This window comes from Sus scrofa, chromosome 6, assembly GCF_054392235.1.
Source record: "Sus scrofa isolate SSC_HxYL_T2T_F1_AM1 chromosome 6, Sscrofa_HxYL_maternal_Yorkshire_Landrace_v2.0, whole genome shotgun sequence".
Lineage (NCBI taxonomy): Eukaryota > Metazoa > Chordata > Mammalia > Artiodactyla > Suidae > Sus > Sus scrofa.
In genome coordinates this window covers 63,409,387-63,427,922 of record NC_139388.1, presented here as the reverse complement: position 1 = coordinate 63,427,922, position 18,536 = coordinate 63,409,387, and the positions used below count along the sequence as shown (strand labels likewise).

Below are 18,536 nucleotides of genomic sequence, written 5' to 3'. Positions count from 1 at the left end.
ACCAGCTCTTGGTTTTATTAATTTTCTCTATTGTTTTTTGAGTCTCTATTTTATTGATTTCTTCTTTGATCTTTATAATTTCCTTCCTTCTGCTGACTTTAGGACTTTTTTGTTCTTCTTTTTCTAATTCGTTAAGGTGGAGGGTTAAGTTGTCAATTTGGGATCTTTCTTCTTTTTTGAGAAAGGCCTGTATTGCTATAAATTTCCCTCTGAGCACTGCTTTCGCAGCATCCCATAGGTTTTGAGAGGTTGTGTCTTCATTATCATTTGTTTCGAGGTAGTTTTTAATTTCCTTCTTGATTTCCTCATTGACCCATTGATTTTTTAGTAGCATGTTGTTTAGTCTCCATGGAGTAGGTTTTTTCTCTTTGCTTTTCCCATGGTTGATTTCTAATTTCATGGCATTGTGGTCAGAGAAGATACTTGAGATAATTTCTACGCTCCTAAATTTATTGAGATTCGCTTTGTGTCCCAATATGTGGTCGATTCTTGAGAATGTTCCATGAGCATTTGAGAAGAATGTGTATTCTGATTTTTTTGGATGTAGTGTCCTGAAGATATCAATTAAGTCTAACTTTTCTATTGTTTCCTTTAGGATCTCTGTTGCTTTATTGGTTTTCTGTCTAGAGGATCTGTCCATTGATGTGAGGGGGGTATTTAGGTCTCCTACTATGATTGTATTCTCATCAATATCCCCCTTTATGTCTGTTAATATTTGTTGTATGTATCTGGGTGCTCCTATATTTGGGGCATATATGTTGATGATAGTAACATCCTCTCCTTGGATGGATCCCTTAATCATTAAATAGTGTCCTTCTTTGTCTTTCTTTATGTCTTTTGTTTTCAAGTCTATTTTGTCTGATATGAGCGTTGCGACTCCTGCTTTTCTGTCATGTCTATTGGCGTGAAATAATTTCCCCCACCCTTTCACTTTCAATCTATATGTATCTTTTGTCCTAAGGTGAGTTTCTTGTAGGCAGCATATTGAAGGTTTTTGCCTTTTTATCCACTCAGCCACTCTGTGTCTTTTGATTGGGGCATTCAGTCCATTGACATTTAAGGTGATAATTGATAGATGATTATTTATTGCCATTTGAACCTCGTGTTCCACTTGATTCTATGGTTCTCCATTCTTCCTTTCTTTTTTTTTTTTTGGTTGGATGGTCTCCTGTTGTTATCTGCTTGAGTGTATTTTTTTTTTCATTTTTTGCAAATGCAATATTTGGTTTTGGCTTGTGGTTGCCCTGTTTTTTAAGTATGCTAACCCCTTTCCATAATTGTGTGTTTTAGCCTGATGATCCTGTAAGTTCAAACACTTCATTACTATATTAAAATTAAGAAGAGAAACATACAAACAAACAAACAAAAAGGGTTATTTACCTCCTTACATCCCTTGCCCACATTTTATGGTTTTGATGACTCTTTTTTATTTTTTTCTTTTTAATTTTATTTTGTTTGAAGCATGTTCATGATTAAATCTGTATGCTGGCTTATTTGAGTGACTGCTCTCTGATTGCGGTTTCCTCAGTCCTAGTTCTTCCTCTTCTTCTTCTTTTTTTTTTCTTCTCTTTTTTCTTCCCTTTCCTTCCTTTCTTTTTGGTTTAGAGAAGCCCTTTCAATATTTCCTTTAACCTGGGTTTTGTGTTGCTGTATTCTTTAAGTTTTTGCTTGTTGGGAAAAATTTTTATTTCCCCTTCTATTTTAAATGATATTCTTGCTGGATAGAGTATTCTAGGTTGCATATTTTTTCCTTTGAGCACTTTAAATATCTCTTGCCATTCCCTCCTGGCCTGTAGTGTTTCTGTAGAGAAATCAGCTGATATTCTTATGGGGGTTCCCTTGTAGGTAACATTCTGCTTTTCTCTTGCTGCCTTTAGGATCCTCTCTTTATCACTAACTTTTGCCATTTTTATTATGATGTGTCTTGGTGTGGGTCTATTAGGGTTCAGTTTGCTTGGGGCCCTCTGTGCTTCTTGTATCTTGAATCCAGTATCCTTTAGATTTGGGAAGTTTCCAGCGATAATTTCTTCAAATTTATTTTCCATTCCCTTATCTTTTTCTACTCCTTCTGGAATTCCTATTATGGGTAGATTGGCCCGCTTTACATTATCCCATAGGTCTCTTATATTGCTTTCCAGTTTTTTGATTCAGTTTTCTGTCTGTTGACCGGATTGAGTGATTTCCATTATTCTATCTTCCATATCACGGATTCGTTCTTCTGCATTATTCATTCTGGTTTTTACTGCCCCTAGTTCAGTTTGCATCTCTGCAAATGAATGTTCTAGTTTTTCTTGGCTCCTCCTTATATTTTCTAGCTCCTTTCTGAGGGTATCTGCATTACTGTTCATATCTTCTCTTAATTCCTTCAGTATTTTCACTATTTCTCTTTTGAACTCCAGGTCTGTCAGACTGCAGAGATCTGTTTCATTGTTGACTGTTTTAGGTGAGTTCTCCTGTTGGTTTGACTGGGGGTGGTTTCTCAGCTTCTTCATCTTGCTTGTTGTTTTCTTTCTCCTGAGGGAGTTGTACTCTCCGTGATCGGGCAGTGTTTGCCTTGTCACTGCCGTGGAATATTTCCTGAGGGCTGGTGTTGTTGGTCAATCTTTTTTGAGGCCGTGTGGCTTTTCTGGAGTGTTGATGGGGCTAACAGTGTTTCTGTGAAGCAAAGGAGGGCTTCCTGAGGGCAGACAGGACTGGGAGGTCCACACCACGATGGTAGCAGATTTCACTTGGTCATGCAGAGCTTGCTCTGGTGTTTTTAGGCTGTGGGTTCTTGCAGGGGGTTGGCGGTGTTGGGCAGCTGCTCTTCAGGGGTGCATCACCCCCTGGGGGCTGGAGCAGCTATCTGGGTCACTGAGAACGTAAGAGGCTCTTCCCTAGGGCAGCCCAACTCAGAAGGACAGCCTGAGAATGTAGGCGGATCTTTTCACAGTCTGGCCGAGCTTGTTGCAGGTTTTCTGGGCTGCAGGGGCTCTTCCAGGGGGCTGGTGGTGCTGAGCAGTTATTTCACGGGAGTGGGGCACCCCCTGGGGGCTTGGGCGGGTAGCAGGGCCGTTGGAGACCCAAGAGGCTCCTCCCCAGGGCAGCCCAACTCAGAAAAACCGTCTGAGATCTTTTCCCGACTTGGCCAGCCTTGTTGCAGCTTTTCTGGGCTGCAGGGGGTCCTGCCTGGAGCTGGCAGTCCTATGCAGCTGGTCCACTAGAGCATCCCCTGGGGGCTTGGGCAGGTAGCAGGGCCGTTGGAAACCCAAGGGACTCCTCCCCGGGGCAACCCGACTCAGAAAAACCGTCTGAGAATTAGGCCGATCTATTCACAGCCTGGCTAAGCTTGTTCTAGCTTTTCTGGGCTTGCAGGCCTTTTCTCGGGGGCTGGTGGTGTTTGGTGCTGCTCTGCGGAAGTGCAGCCCCTCCAAAAGGCAAGCAGGCCTGTGCAGGGACAGCCCCTGCAGTGGTAGGCTTCAGGCAATTGTTGAGGCCAGCCCTCCTGGATGGCAGGCAGCCCCAGGTCCGTGAGAGCGTAGGGTGTGGCGGGGGTGGGGGGAGGGGATGCACTGGGAAGCACAGCTTTCAGCTAGCTAGCGCGCCTGTAAGCTTGCTGTGGCGTGGGGGGTATTCTATGGGGACCCACCCCTTCTTCTCTCCCCTCCCCAGCACGGGCGCAGACCAGGCTCTTCTCCCAGGTTCCCTCTTATGCGGCGTTCCACTTCCCTGCTCCTAGAGTATTGCTCCCTTCCTCTGCGACAGCTTTGTTTTCTAGTCTCCCAGGCAGTCTCTGCCCTGTCAAATGGTTTCTAGACCTCCCAAGCAGTTTCCGCTCTGCCCCACCCCCCTAGCCTGGGGACTAATCTCTGGAGTGGAGGTCTCGGTGCCCACCACCCCCCCAGGCGTCCCCCGGCCCTTTCTCAGGGATTAACCTTCGGAGGCGAGGTCTCGGTGCCCAGCCTCCCCCCAGGCGTCCCCTGGCCCTTTCTCGAGGACTAACCTCTGGAGCCGAGGATTCGGTGCCCAGCCCCCACCCAGGCGTTCCCCCGGCCCCTTCTCGGGGACTAACCTTCAGAGGCGAGGTCTCGGTGCCCAGCCCCACCCAGGCGTCCCCTGGCCCTTTCTCGGGGACTAACCTCTGGAGCCGAGGATTCGGTGCCCAGCCCCCACCCAGGTGTCTCAATTTTTGGTGACTGTGCCCGTAGTTCAGATGGTCCGTTGGGTTCTTGATCGGCTTTTCTGTACTCCCACTTACTGCTACACTCTTCTCTGCATCTGGAGATTCCTCCGGTTCGTTTGATCTTTCCCCCGGTAGGTGACTTTCCAGGGTGTGGGATCCCTTTCTCCTCCGCAGTTCCCTTTCAGGAGCGCCTGTCCCACTCGGATTCACCTTCTCTCACTCTCCTCTTTTCTCCCGTTCTGCCCAGTAATGTCACGAACTTCTAGCCGTTACTGGAGTTTAGGTTCCTCTGCTAGCGATTGGTTGCTGTTCTGTGCGAGTCATTTATTCTGTAGATGTGCTTTTTTTGTTGTGTTTGTGGGAGAGGGCGAGCGTGTCCCCCTACTCCTCCGCCATCTTGTCCTCTCTCCCTAATTTTTTTTAATCAAAGTATCGCTTACAGTGCTGTGCTATGTATAGTAGTTTGTACTTGTTAATCCCATACTCCTAATTTGTCTCTTCTTCCTTTCTTCTCCCTTTTGGTAGCTGTAAGTTTGTTTTCTCTGTCAGTTTCTAATCAGTTTCTGTTTTTGTAAATAGATTTATTTGTATTCTTTTTTAGATTCCAGATATAAGAGATACCGTATCATTTTTGTCTTTCAATGTCTGACTTACTAAGTATAATACTCTCTAGAGCCATCCATGTTGCTGCAAATGGCACTGTTTCATTTTTATGGCTGAGTAATATTCCATCTTGTGTCTCACTTATTTTATGTATTTTTATAACAATTATTAGCACAATTATTGTTGTTGACATCATCATTTTTACCTCAGTGTTTTATGTCTCTATCCCTTCTCCATACTTCTCCTAAGAGTCAAAATTAGGTAAGCCTGCAATTATCTCTCTCTCTCTCTCTTACCTGAGACCCATAATTGGGGAAATCAGCAAATGTCTCAGGGAGATAATTCCAAGCCAAAAGAAAAAAATCAAACCAAACAAAAGACTTACCTGGGAAAAAACCCACAAATAATTTAAAGATTTTGTGCAGATTTTGGGTCAGAAGCCTGAGGGGCTGGCTAAGTACTCTGACTGTGGTGTCATCCAGTTTGGACTCTCTTCTTAAGACTCGCGAAGCATCCACTTCCAGGATCCTCTAGGTTGTTTGCAGAATTCTCTTCCTTCTTAGAATTGGCATGTGTGCCCACCTACTCTCTACCCTCATCACCAGGGGCGATGCATTAAATCCCTCTGAGGGTTCATATCCCTCATTTCCTCTGCTAACCCATCCCTCTGGCTTCTTTCTCTTTGAAGCAGTCATATAATTATGCTGGACCCTCCAGATAAGCCAGGACACTCTCCCTATCTTGACATCAACTCATCAGTAAACTTAATTACTTCTGCAAAATCCCTCTTGCCCTGTAAGATAACATAACCACCCAGAGAAACCACAAACAATTTGCTGAATTCTTTCATCCCTCTTATCTAACCATAGGCTATTTCCTAGTCCAGAGTGTCTTCAAGTTTTCAATTATTTTACCTCAAAAAACATTGGCTCTCCAATAGGCAAAAATGTGTTAAAATGAATATATGTGCAAATTAACAACAACAAAAAAAAATCAGGAGTTCCCGTCGTGGCACAGTGGTTAACGGATCCGACTAGGAACCATGAGGTTGCAGGTTCGATCCCTGCCCTTGCTCAGTGGGTTAGCGATCCGGCGTTGCCGTGAGCTGTGGTGTAGGTTGCAGACGCGGCTCGGATCCCGCGTTGCTGTGGCTCTGGCGTAGGCCGATGGCTACAGCTCCGATTCAACCCCTAGCCTGGGAACCTCCATATGCCGCGGGAGCGGCCCAAGAAATAGCAACAATAACAACAACAACAACAACAACAAAGACAAAAAGACAAAAAAAAAAAAAATCAGTGAAAAAATACACATTTAAATGTCGCTGTAAATGAATACCATCACCTCTGGAACAAATGAGCTTAACTGTTGTGATATACACGTTTCATTTAAGATAGCCTATGGATGCTGAATATAACTGGGATGATTAGGGAGGCAGCTAATTGCAACTATGTCGGTGGTTCTCAAGGTCGGATGGTTTTTTGTCCCCTGGGGGACCTTTGACGACGTTTGGAGACGTGTTTGGTGGTCAGAACAGGATGGTACAACTGGCCTCTAGTGGATAGAGACCAGGCGTGTTGCTGAACAACCTAGGAGGCACAGGAAAGCCCCACCCCTAGCCCCACCCTCCCAACAAAGCACCGTCCATCTCAACATGCTGGTGGTTCCTAGGCTGAAGAACCTGACCTGGCCGGTGTGGCTGCGAGGCTGCATATCTGAATCACCTGGGGAGCGCTGGCAGGTTCCTGGCTCCCTCCAGCACTCCCCAGACCAGTTCAATTGGGATCCTCAGGGATGGGGCCCGGGCCGGTTCCATGTGAGCCTCGTTTTGAAGATTGAGGCCCGCCCATTTCCTCCTGGGCCGGAAGTCCTGCCCCCACCAAGGTCCACGCCAAAGACCAATCACAGAGCCCGGGCTGGCAGAAGACGTCGTCTTATTGGAGGGTTCGTGCGCACGCGGGCCTCACAAGCGCACGCCATCCCAGTCTCCGGGGGGGTGAGTACAGCTCTCCTGTCTGCTTCTCTGTCCCGCCTCTGGCGTCCGTCGCAATTACTGGTTGAGTTTCTACCACGGAACGTTGCTCATTTTAGTGGCTGGCGGGAGACTTCTGGAAGGTGTTTTGAGGTCCTAACGCTGAGCCCCCCCCCTCTTTATAAGGACGAGAAAAAGCGATTTGGAGGGGGCAGCTGCCAGTGGTTTTTGTCTGTAATTTTTTCCTGGTGTTATTTTTAAGTGTTGCATGCGGGTTGGCTTTCTCTCTTGCAAAATCCCCCCGTTGTAAGTGTACAGTGAGCCCTAGCTGACTCAAGGTTGTGCAACTGTCATAATAACCCAATTTCAGAACGTTTGCATGCCCCCAAAGAGACCCCTCAGGCCCCCCTGCCCTGTGTTTGCCCTCTGCTGTGGTTCTGAGCAGGGCTTACTCAGTCTTTCATCTATAATTTGGGATGGCATCCGCCCCTGAGCTCAAAGGTGGATGCACGTGTCACCGTCATGAAGGGGGAGCGACAGTGACGTGGTCGTGGCTTTACCTATTGGTATTTCCCCCAGGATGCCTGTGGTGACGGAGCACTGGAGGACACTACTGCTGCTAGTGAGGAAGGGAGACTTGAGCGATGCTATAGTTCGAGGCTGCCTCCTATGGCTTCTTCTTAGCCGGTGCCTTCACTTTTCTTTTGCTTTTCGCAGCAGAGCCTCCCAGGCTTGTGTCGGCTCAGCTTTTAAGTTTACTAGCCTAGGTCTTCAACCTCACATGACCCACACCTGTGTGAAATAGAGAATTGCTCTCTTTTCAGGGAAAATCCTTTCACCTAGAGTTCCTTTGGGTGGGCTACATCATCAACATTTTTTTTTTTTCAGTCTTTCTAGGGCCGCATCCATAGCATACAGAGGTTCCCAGCCTAGGGGTCTAACCAGAGCTGTTGCCCCCGGCCTACACCACAGCCACAGCAATGTGGGATCTGAGCCTTGTCTGCAACCTACACCACAGCTCACGGGAACGCTGGATCTTTAACCCACTGAGCAAGGCCAGGGATGTACCCCGCAACTTCATGGTTCCTCGTCAGATTCGTTTCCAATGCACCACGATGGGAACTCCTCATTTTATTAACTCATCTAACAAGGCTACCTCTCTAGTCTCTCTTGCTGTTTTTCTCTTTAGAGCTGCCCCTGTGGCATATGATAGGGCAGGTTCCAGGCAGGGGGATAAATCCCAGCTGCAGGTGCAGGCCCACACCACAGGCACATCAGATCCGAGCTGCATCTGTGACCTACACTGCAGCTTGTGGCAATTCTGGATCCTGAACCCACGGAACGTGGCCAGGGCCTAAACCTCTCCATCCTCAGGGATACTGGGTTGTGTTCTTAGCTCATTGAGCCCCAGTGGGAACTCCCTCTCCAGTCCCTCTTTGAGCTGCTGCCTCCCGCTTTTTCCTGGTACTCATTCATCCTGGGCGAGAGCAACGCTTTGATGGTGGTACTGGAGGGAATTGCCTAAGCGCGAGTGCTTCTGCAGCTGTGGCCACAAGCCACGCTCACTCAGGCAAGGAGCCTCTGTGTTCCTGGCATCCCAGGGCTCAGGTGTGGCACTTGGCTGAACAGGAATAGAAACCAGAAATGAAGCGACTTAGCCTGTTCCTTGAGCCGGGTCAGCGTAGAAACCTGAGGGTTGACGACACGCTCCCCTCTGGGAAATTTCTGAAACGTCTCTGTTCGTTCTTAGCCCTTCGTCCAAAACCACAAGTTCCTCTTTTGTTTGCTTCTGACTTTGTTTGGGTTTTTGCATTTAACATCTCTTTCAAGGAATTAAGCTCCATCTCGTGGATGGTCCGGAGAGCTCCCTCCGAGAACCATCTGATCCTGAGGTTTCCCCTGCTCGTCTTCCCGCGTGGCTCTGAGGGCGTTTTGTACTGACCTACCTTGTTCAGGAAGTGAGCCGTTCTTAGTGCCATCCTAGCTGGTCATCTTGTGGTTAGAAAGAAATGATCAGTGCCTAAGCAGCGCTCTGGGTAGAAAGAGAGGGCCACCTCCTGCCTTTGTTTTTTTGTTTTTTACAGTCACACCCCCGGCATGTGGAAGTTTGTGGGCCCAGAGATTGAGTTCGAGCCGCAGCTGTTGCAATGCCGAATCCTTTAACTCACTACACGGGGCCAGGGATTGGACCTGCACCCCTGCAGAGACCTGAGCTGCTGCCCTCAGGTTCTTAATCCACAGTGCCATGGTGGGAACTCCCTGCCTACCTTAACGGCCTGCTTCACATTGGTTTTCTGTTTGCTCTGTCTTAAGGTGCAAACCTTTTTCCCTGCTCACTCTCTGTATCTAGAATTCTGTCAGACGTAATTCTTCCTAGCTTCTGTGGACTTGCCGAGGAGCTTCACCTGGGTGCTCTTAAACCTGCAACCTGGGTTCTCACTTTCCCCAGGAGGTTTCTAGGAAGAGCTGTATATGCCTCCAGGTCCTCTTCACTCCTGTGTAACTGGTTCACTCAGTCTGGCTTCTCACCTCATCACCGACCACCTTCCTGAAACTGAAACTGTATCCTATCCTACAGACGTCGTGTGGTCCCTTTTGACGACTTGCTATGCCTGGGCGACTCAATTCCCCCCCCCCCCTTTTTTTTAACTTGTTTTTTTAATTTTTAGGGCTGCACTGGTAGCATAAGGAGGTTCCCAGGCAAGGGGTCCAATCGGAGCTGTAGCCGCCAGCCTACACCACAGCCACAGCAACAGCAGATCTGAGCTGAGTCTGTGACCTACACCACAGCTCATGGCAACGCTGGATCCTTAACCCCTCAGCAAGGCCAGGGATCAATCCTCAAGGATCCTAGTCGGATTCGTTTCTGCTGAGTCATAACAGGAACTTCATCCCTGTTGTTCTTTTTTCTTTACAAAACCAAGTGCGTATTGATGAGACAGCATTGCAAACAGGACAATAACAGGGTAAAATCATCCATGGCAGGGAAACTCGAACACAACCCTTGGGTTTTGAGGGTGTACGTGCTTCTGGAACTTGGCCGTTGGAGGAGGTTATGGGAGGTGATGGTAGGTCTTGCTGCAGTGGGCACATCATTTGCTTGTTCTCATTTTTGGTTACTGTGCTCTTGGGACTTGGCATTGTAGCGTAAACACTGAGTCTTAGGTGTCATGTGATGATCATGAGCCGTTTCCGTACATGGTAACGTCTTGCATCATAAAGCTGCCGGGATGCAGTGTTGCCCGGGTGCTTTGTAAACGGTTGATTTTTCATCTTGCGGCTCATCCCCAGTGTGGCCCCTTGAATGCACGAAGAGGGAAGCTTTTTGTTTTTACTTGTTTGATTGACATGTGCCGGCGATGGAGAACACAGGTGCGTGAGTTCAACTCCGCGATGTGTGAGAATGTGCGGACTTGGGCCTTGGTTTCCCCAGGGCCACGGCCCTTAAATGAGCCTTAACCACAGTCACCTGGAATGTTGGTTACACCGTGGTGTTCTGGGCCCATTGCCGGAGTTGCTGATTCTGAAGGTCTGGGGTAGGGCTTGAGAACCGGTGTTTCCTAATGCCACTGGGTGGCAGCCACCTGGGTGGAGCTGGAGCCTCTCAAACTAAGTGAAGTGAGTCAGAAAGAGAAAGACAAATACCATATGGTAGCACTTATGTCTGGAATCTAATACGTGGCACAAAGGAACCTTTCCACAGAAAAGAAATGCATAGACTTGGAGAACAGGCTTGGGGTTGCCAAGGGGGAGGGAGTGGACTGGGAATCTGGGGTTAATAGAGGCAAACTGTTGCCTTAGGAATGGGCAAGCAGTAGATCCTGCTGTGTGGCCCTGGGAACTAGATCTAGTCACTTAGGATGGAGCATGATAATGTGAGAAAAAAGAATGTATGTATATATGTGTGTGTGTGTGTGTGTGACTGGGTCACTTGTGCTGAACTGCAGAAAATGGACAGAACACTGTAAACCAGCTATAATAGAAACAATACAAAATCATTGAAAAAAGGTTAAAAAAAAGAATCTGCATTTGCACAAGTCCCCTGATCAGGCTGCTGGTCCGGGAGCCACACGTGGAGACCGACTGCTCTAAGCCTCAGATTCATCATACAAAGCGTAGATAATAGGATTTACCAGTAAGATGGTTGCAGGAAATGGAGGTGGCCTGTGGGAGAGCGTGTAATAGTGGCTGCACCGGGTAGATGCTCGGATGTTGACGGTCATAATACCGTCAGAACAGACGGGGACTACAGGGAGTTCCCATGGTGGCTCGGTGGCTAAGGAACCTGACTCGTATCCATGAGGATGTGGGTTTGAACTGTGGCCTTGCGCAGTGGGTTAAGGATCCGGCATTGCCATGAATGGTGGTGTAGGTTGCAGACGCGGCTCAGATCCTGAGTTGCTGTGGCTGTGGTGTAGACCAGTAGCTATAGCTCTGATTCAGCCCCTAGCCTGGGAGCCTCCATATGCTGTGGGTGCGACCCTAAAAAGACAAACGAAAAAACCCCCACAAAAAACCCAAACCAGGGATTACAAAAAACGTAAAGGAGATTATCCGGGTCAAAGGGGTTACACTTACTTATTTTTTTTGTCTTTTTGTCTTTGTTAGGGCTGTACTCGAGGCATATGGAGATTCCCAGGCCAGGGGGCTAATTGGAGGCGTAGCCACCAGCCTACGCCAGAGCCACAGCAACTCAGGATCCGAGCTGCTTCTGCGACCTGCACCACAGCTCATGGCAATGCTGGATCCCTGACTCACTGAGCAAGGCCAGGGATCAAACCCGCAACCTCATGGTTCCTAGTTGGATTTGTTAACCACTGAGCCGCGATGGAAATTCCAGGGGGTTATGTTTATAAAGTGAATGTTTCACACAGTCATATTTTATCCTCTGTGTAAATTCTTTTTTTTTTCTTTTTTTCTTTTTTTTTTTTTTGCTTTTTTAGGGCTGCACTGTGGCATTTGAAAGTCCCCAGGCTAGGGACCAAATCAGAGCTGCAGCTGCCAGCCTTCTGTTGCAGCTTTCGGCAACACCAGATACTTAACCCCCAGAGCCAGGCCAGGGATTGAACCCACATCCTGATGGATACTAGTTGGGTTCTTCACCTGCTGAGCCACAACGAGAACTCCCAATGCTACTTAATTTTTAAAAATAGGAGTTCCTGTCGTGGCACAGTGGTTAACGAATCCGACTAGGAACCATGAGGTTGTGTGTTCGATCCCTGGCCTTGCTCAGTGGGTTAAGGATCTGGCGTTCCCGTGAGCTGTGGTGTAGGTCGCAGACTCGCCTCAGGTCCCGAGTTGCTGTGACTGTGGCGCAGGCCGGCAGCTACAGCTCCGATTGGACCCCTAGCCTGGGAACCTCCATATGCTGTGGGAGCGGCCCTAGAAAAGGCAAAAAGACAAAAAAAAAAAAAAAAAAGATTGTGCATTTGTTTGTGTATAAATAACTCTCTGGGAGGTTAGACATGATAACACTGACAGTCGTAATTAATCATACTCTGGTGATTACCCACGTACATTTCTGCATACAGTCACACCAACACGTAATCACTAACCAGGCCAGCAGACGACTTTCCCAGCACCACAGGTGTTGACTGTCATCCTTGAGGTGTCGGGGAAAGACAGCCACTCTTGTGACAATTGCCACCATAGGTGAGTTGTGCTTGTTAGGAACTTTGTATAAATGGAATCCATTCTATTTCAGGGCTCTTACTGTATAGTTTGACAGCGATAGTTGGGGAGCATGAAGAATAAAGGTTCTGTGAGCAGGTGAGCATGCATCTTCTGTAAACTTCAGCCCTGATGCCTGTGGGGTTTCTGACCGGAGGTGAGATTGCTGTGTCATAGCGTGTGCACCTGGCCAGCTGCAGGGAAAAGCACCGTCACGGTGGGCAGTGGAGTGTTTGCTCAACTTAGCTCTTGTCAGCAATGGGAATGTTGAAACTGCTGCTTCATTGGGTGCAGCAGGGCTCATGCCTGTCTTCAGTTTTAACCATTCTGGTAGGAGCGTCATTTTCTGTTAATGGTCTTCTAAATTCGCATTTCTCTGAGGTGGAATCTTTCAGTATGCTTTTTGGCTATTTGGGCATTTCTTTTTTTTTTTTTGAAATGCCTTTTCCAAGTCTTTTGATTGCTTTTTGTCTTTTTGTTCATTTTTAAAAACAGTTGAATTGTTTTATTCTTCTATTTTTATGCACTTGTCTTTAATATTCTTTTCTGTTAGGATTCATCAGAGGATGCTGACTATTTTTCTCTGTGCTACACAACAAGGACCTTGTTGTTTCAATTCCTTTTCCTTGAGTTTTATCTTATTTTCATAGGCCCAGGAGGGAGAAATACTCCTTTGCCCTTCTAGGTTCTTCTGACTAGTCTAGGAATTGAGGTAACATGAGAGAGATTAACAAGAGGAAGTCAAACAACTGTTCTCAAAGGTATTCGTGGGAAAGATGCAGCAAGACTAAGTAACTTGCCCAAATGGCCACATCTCGACATTTCTGGTGATGGCTCTGTTCCCAGAATAGACTCTTTTTGTGAGGATTTTTAGGCAGTTAAGGAGAAAGGCAAAAGTTTTTTCCCAAGTCTTTTGGGTCTCAGTTGTTTTCAGCCTCAAAATAATGCACATGACAAAGAGACATCTAGGAGGTGGCAAGTTTTGCTTCCCTGTAATGGAAACTGTTGAACAGTTTGGAAAGAGCTGATACTGTGATACAGAGCCTTCCAACCCATGAATGCTACCTCTCCATTTAAAAAAAATTTGGGGGTGTTTTTTCAGCTTTAACCTGTTTTTTTCATTTATGATTTTTATTTTTGCCATTATAGCTGGTTTATAGTGTTCAATTTTCTGCTGTACAGCAAGGTGACCCAGTTACACATACATGTATATATTCTTTTTTCTCCCATTATCATGCTCCACCATAAGTGACCAGACATAGTTCCCAGTGCTACACAGCAGGCTCTCATTGCTCATCCATTCCAAAGGCAAGAGTTTGTATCTGTTAACCCCAAATTCCCAATCCATCCCATTCCCTCCCTTCTCCCTTGGCAACCACAAGTCTTTTCTCCATGTCCATGATTTTCTTTTCTGTGGAAAGGTTCATTTGAGCCGTATATTAGATTCCAGATGTAAGTGATACCGTATGGTGTTTCTTTCTGACTTCACTCAGTATGAGAGGCTCCAGTTCATCCATGTTGCCGCAAATGGCATTATTTTGTTCTTTTTTATAGTAGTATTCCATTATATATATATATATATATATATACATATACACGTGTATATATATACACATACACCACATCTTCCTAATCCAATCATCTGTTGATGGACATTTGGGTTGTGTCCATGTCTTGGCTATCGTGATTAGTGCTGCAATGAACATGTGGGTGCATGTGTCTTTTTTAAGGAAAGTTTTGTCTGGATAAATGCCTAAGAGTGGGATTGCTGGGTCATATGGTAGTTCTATGTATAGATTTCTAAGGTACCTCCATACTGTTCTCCATAGTGATTGTACCAGCTTACATTCCCACCAACAGTGCAGGAGGGTTCTCTTTTCTCCACACCCCCTCCAGCACTTGTTATTTGTGGACTTATTCATGATGACCATTCTGACTGGAGTGAGGTGGTACCTCATGGTAGTTTTGATTTGCATTTCTCTAATAATCATGATGTTGAGCATTTTTTTCATGTGCTTGCCGGCCATTTGTATCTTTTCCTTGGAGAAATGTCTATTCAGGTCTTTTGCCCATTTTTAAATTAGGTTGTTGGCTTTTTTTGCTGTTGAGTTGTATTAATTGTTTGTATATTTTAGAGATTAAGCCCTTGTCAGTTGCGTCATTTGAAACCATTTTCTCCCATTCTGTAAGTTGTCTTTTTGTTTTCTTTATGGTTTCCTTTGCTGTGCAAAAGCTTGTCAGTTTGATTAGGTCGCATTGGTTTATTTTTGCTTTTACTTCTGTTGCTTTGGGAGACTGACCTGAGAAAACATTTGTAAGGTTGATAGCAGAGAAGGTTTTGCCGATGTTCCCTTCTAGGGGTTTAATGATGTCTTGGCTTAAATTTAAGTCTTTAAGCCATTTTGAGTTTATTTTTGTGCATGGTGTGAGTGTGTGTTCAGTTTCACTGATTTACATGCAGCTGTCCAGTTTTCCCAGCAACACTTGCTGAAAAGATTGTCTTTTTTCATACTGTATTTTTGCCTCCCTTGTCAAAGATGAATTGACCATAGGTGTCAGGGTTTATTTCTGGGTTCTCTATTCTGTTCCATTGGTTTGTCTGTTTTGGTACCAGTACCACACTGTCTTGATGACTGTGGCTTTGTAATATTGCCTGAAGTCTGGGAGAGTTATGCCTCCTGCTTGGTTTTTGTTCTTCAGAATTGCTTTGGCAATTCTGGGTCTTTTATGGTTCCATATAAAATTTTGGATTGTTTGTTCCAGTTTGGTGAAAAACGTCATGGGTCGTTTGATGGGGATTGCATTGAGTCTGTAGACTGCTTTGGGTAGTATGGCCATTTTTGCAGTATTAATTTTTCCAACCCAGGAGCATGGAATATCTTTCCATTTCTTTGTATCTTCTTTGATTTCCTTGATGAATGTTTTCCAGTTCTCAGCATATAAGTCTTTCACCTCCTTGATGAGGTTTATTCCCAGGTATTTTTTTTTTTTGGGTGCAATTTTAAAAGGTATTGTATTTTTGTGTCCCTTTTTCTAATATTTCATTGTTAGTGTACAGAAATGTGATGGAATTCTGAATGTTAATCTTATATCCTGCTACTTTGCTGAATTTGTTGATCAGTTCAGGTAGTTTTTGGGTTGAGTCCTTAGGGTTTTCTACATATAGTATCATGTCATCTGCATACAGTCACAGTTTTACCTCTTCTCTTCCAGTTTGGATGCCTTTTATTTCTTTTGTTTGTCTGATTGCCACGGCTAGGACTTCCAATACTGTGTTGCGTAACAGTGGTTAGAATGGGCATCCTTGTCTTGTTCCAGATTTTAGTGGGAAGGCTTTCAGCTTTTCTCCCTTGAGTATTTGCTGTGGGCTGTTTTTTTCTTAAAATTTTTTTGTGGAAGTATAGTTGGTTTACAATGCTTTTTTGGCTTTTTTTCTAGGGCCGCTTCCATGGTATATGGAGGTTCCGAGGCTAGGGGTCCAATCAGAGCTATAGCCACCGGCCTACGCCAGAGCCACAGCAACTTGGGATCTGAGCTGTGTCTGTGCCCTACACCGCAGCTCACGGCAATGGCAGATCGATCTCTGGCCTCGCTCAATGGGTTAACTAACCCACAACCTCATGGTTCCTAGTCAGATTCCTTAACCAATGAGCCAGGACAGGAACTCCTGGTTTACAGTGTTAACTTCTGTAGAGCAAAGTGATGCAGATAGATACACACATCATAATATAACAATGTAAAAAAGTGTGTCACAGAATATAGAATATAGTTGCATGTGCGGTAGAGTAGGACCTTGTTAATATCATTCTGTGTAGAATAGTTTGCATCTGCTAATCCCTCAACTCTCACTCCATCGTTTTCTCATCCTTGGCAACCACAGGGCTGCTCTCCATGTTCGTGAGTCAAACTGTTTCTGTTCTGTAGATCGTACATTCGTGCCATATTTTAGATTCCCCATGTAAGTGATGTCAGAAGGTATTGGGCTTTGTCTTTCTGACTGAATTCGTATGCTCGTCTCTGGGACCATCCATGTTGCTGCAAATGGCTTTATATCCTTTTTATGGCTCAGTAACTTCCATTATATGTATGTATAATCTCCCTCCATTTATTGATTTATACAAAATTGTGTACAATTTGTTACAGTTGCTTTACAATGTTGTGCCAATTTCTGCTGCATAGCAAAGTGACTCAGTTACACATATATGAGAAAAAGTATGTATGTATCTTCTGTCATGTTCTATCCAAAGAGACGGGGTATAGTTCCCTGTGCTATACAGTAGGACCTCATTGCTTCTCCATTCCTTTTTTTATATATGCATTCGATTTCTCATTATCTTCTATGATATTCTGTCAGAAGTGATTGGGTATCGTTGTCCGTGCTCTACAGGAGGACTGCCTTGTTTATCCATTCTGTTTTCTTAATTTTATCCCATTTGATCTGATTTTATTTATTTTTTCATTTTTTTAAAGTATAGTTGATTGATAATGTTGTGTCAATTTCTGCTGTATGGCAAAGTGACCAGGTCTCCCTCCCTCCCTCTTTCACACACACACACACATTTTTTCTCATATTATCTTCTATTGTGTTCTGTCCGAGTGATTGGATATAGTTCCCTGTGCTGTACAGCAGGACCTCATTGCTTATCCATATATTTTTATTTTATTTTTTTTAGGGCTGCACCTGCAGCATATGGAGGTTCCCAACCTCATATCGGAGCTGTAGCCAGTTGCTGGCCTACACCACAGCCACAGCAACACCAGATCTGAGCTGCATCCATGACCTGCACAGCAGCTTGCTATAATGCCAGATTCTTGACCCACTGAGTGAGGCCAGGGATCGAACCTGCCTCCTCATGGATACTAGTTGGGTTCGTAACCTGTTAAGCCACAGCAGGAACTCTGCTTATCTATTCTAAATGTCATAGTTTGCATCCACCAACCCCAAACTCTCAGTCCCTCCCACTCCCTCCGCCTTGCGCTTGGCAACCACAAGTCTGTTGTCCACGTCTGTGGGTCTGTTGTTTCTGGTCTGTAGGTAGGTTCATCTGTTCGATGTTCTAGATTTCAGGTATAAGTGATCGCATAGGTATTGGTCTTTCTATTTCTGACTTAACTTCACTTACTACGAGAATCTCTAGTTCCATCCATGTTGCTGCAGATAGCATTTTCCTCCTTTTTAGGATTGAGCACTATTCCATCGTGTATCTGTATCACAGCTTCTTAATCCATTCCTCTGTGGATGGACATTTAGGTTGTTTACATGTCTTGACTATTGTGAATAGAGCTGCTGTGAATATAGGGGTGCGTGTATCTTTCTGAAGTACAGTTTTGTCCAGATACATGCCCAGGAATGGGATTGCGGGATCATACGGTAATTCATTATTCAGTTTTCTGAGGAAGCTCCATACTGTCTTCCATGGTGGTTGAACCAGTTTCCAGTCCCACCAACAGTGTGAGATGGTCCCCTTTCTCCACACCCTCCTGAGCACTTGTTGTTTGTAGACTTAACTAATGATGGACATTCTGGCTGGTTTGAGGTGGTACCTCATTCTAGTTCTGATCTGCTTTCTCTAATTAGTGATGTTAAGCATTTTTTCATGTGCCTGCTGGCCATCCATATGTCTTTGGAGAAAAGTCTATTTTTGTATTGTACCCATTTTTGATTGGGTCGTTGTTGAATTGTTTTTTTTTTTATTTTATTTTCCCACTGTACAGCAAGGGGATCAAGTTATCCTTACATGTATACATTACAATTACAGTTTTTCCCCCACCATTTCTTCTGTTGCAACATGAGTATCTAGACATAGTTCTCAATGCTATTCAGCGGGATCTCCTTGTAAATCTATTCTAGGTTGTGTCTGATAAGCCCAAGCTCCCGATCCCTCCCACTCCCTCCCCCTCCCATCAGGCAACCACAAGTCTCTTCTCCAAGTCCATGATTTTCTCTTCTGAGGAGATGTTCATTTGTGCTGGATATTAGATTCCAGTTATAAGTGATATCATATGGTATTTGTCTTTGTCTTTCTGGCTCATTTCACTCAGTATGAGATTCTCTAGTTCCATCCATGTTGCTGCAAATGGCATGATGTCATCCTTTTTTATGGCTGAGTAGTATTCCATTGTGTATATATA

General features: G+C 45.3%; 1 protein-coding gene across 40 annotated transcripts in view; it reads left to right on the top strand.

The window, feature by feature from the left end:
- The window catches only part of GP6 (glycoprotein VI platelet), a 242,993-nt gene that overhangs the window by 79,981 nt on the left and 144,476 nt on the right, over positions 1-18,536 (top strand). For 15 of the 40 annotated variants that reach the window (XR_014806721.1, XR_014806722.1, XR_014806724.1 and 12 more), the window contains exon 1: positions 6,728-6,758. The exons of 14 other annotated variants lie outside the window; for them this stretch is intronic. Coding sequence is in view for 1 of the 26 variants with exons in the window: in XM_084962088.1 (XP_084818214.1) it covers positions 12,478-12,503 (26 nt within the window). In the remaining 25 variants the exon portion in view is untranslated. Of the gene's footprint in view, positions 1-6,727; positions 6,888-12,438; positions 12,504-18,536 lie in introns of those variants that run through there. 11 more of the 40 variants (XM_084962089.1, XM_084962085.1, XM_084962083.1 and 8 more) reach the window with 4 other exon arrangements.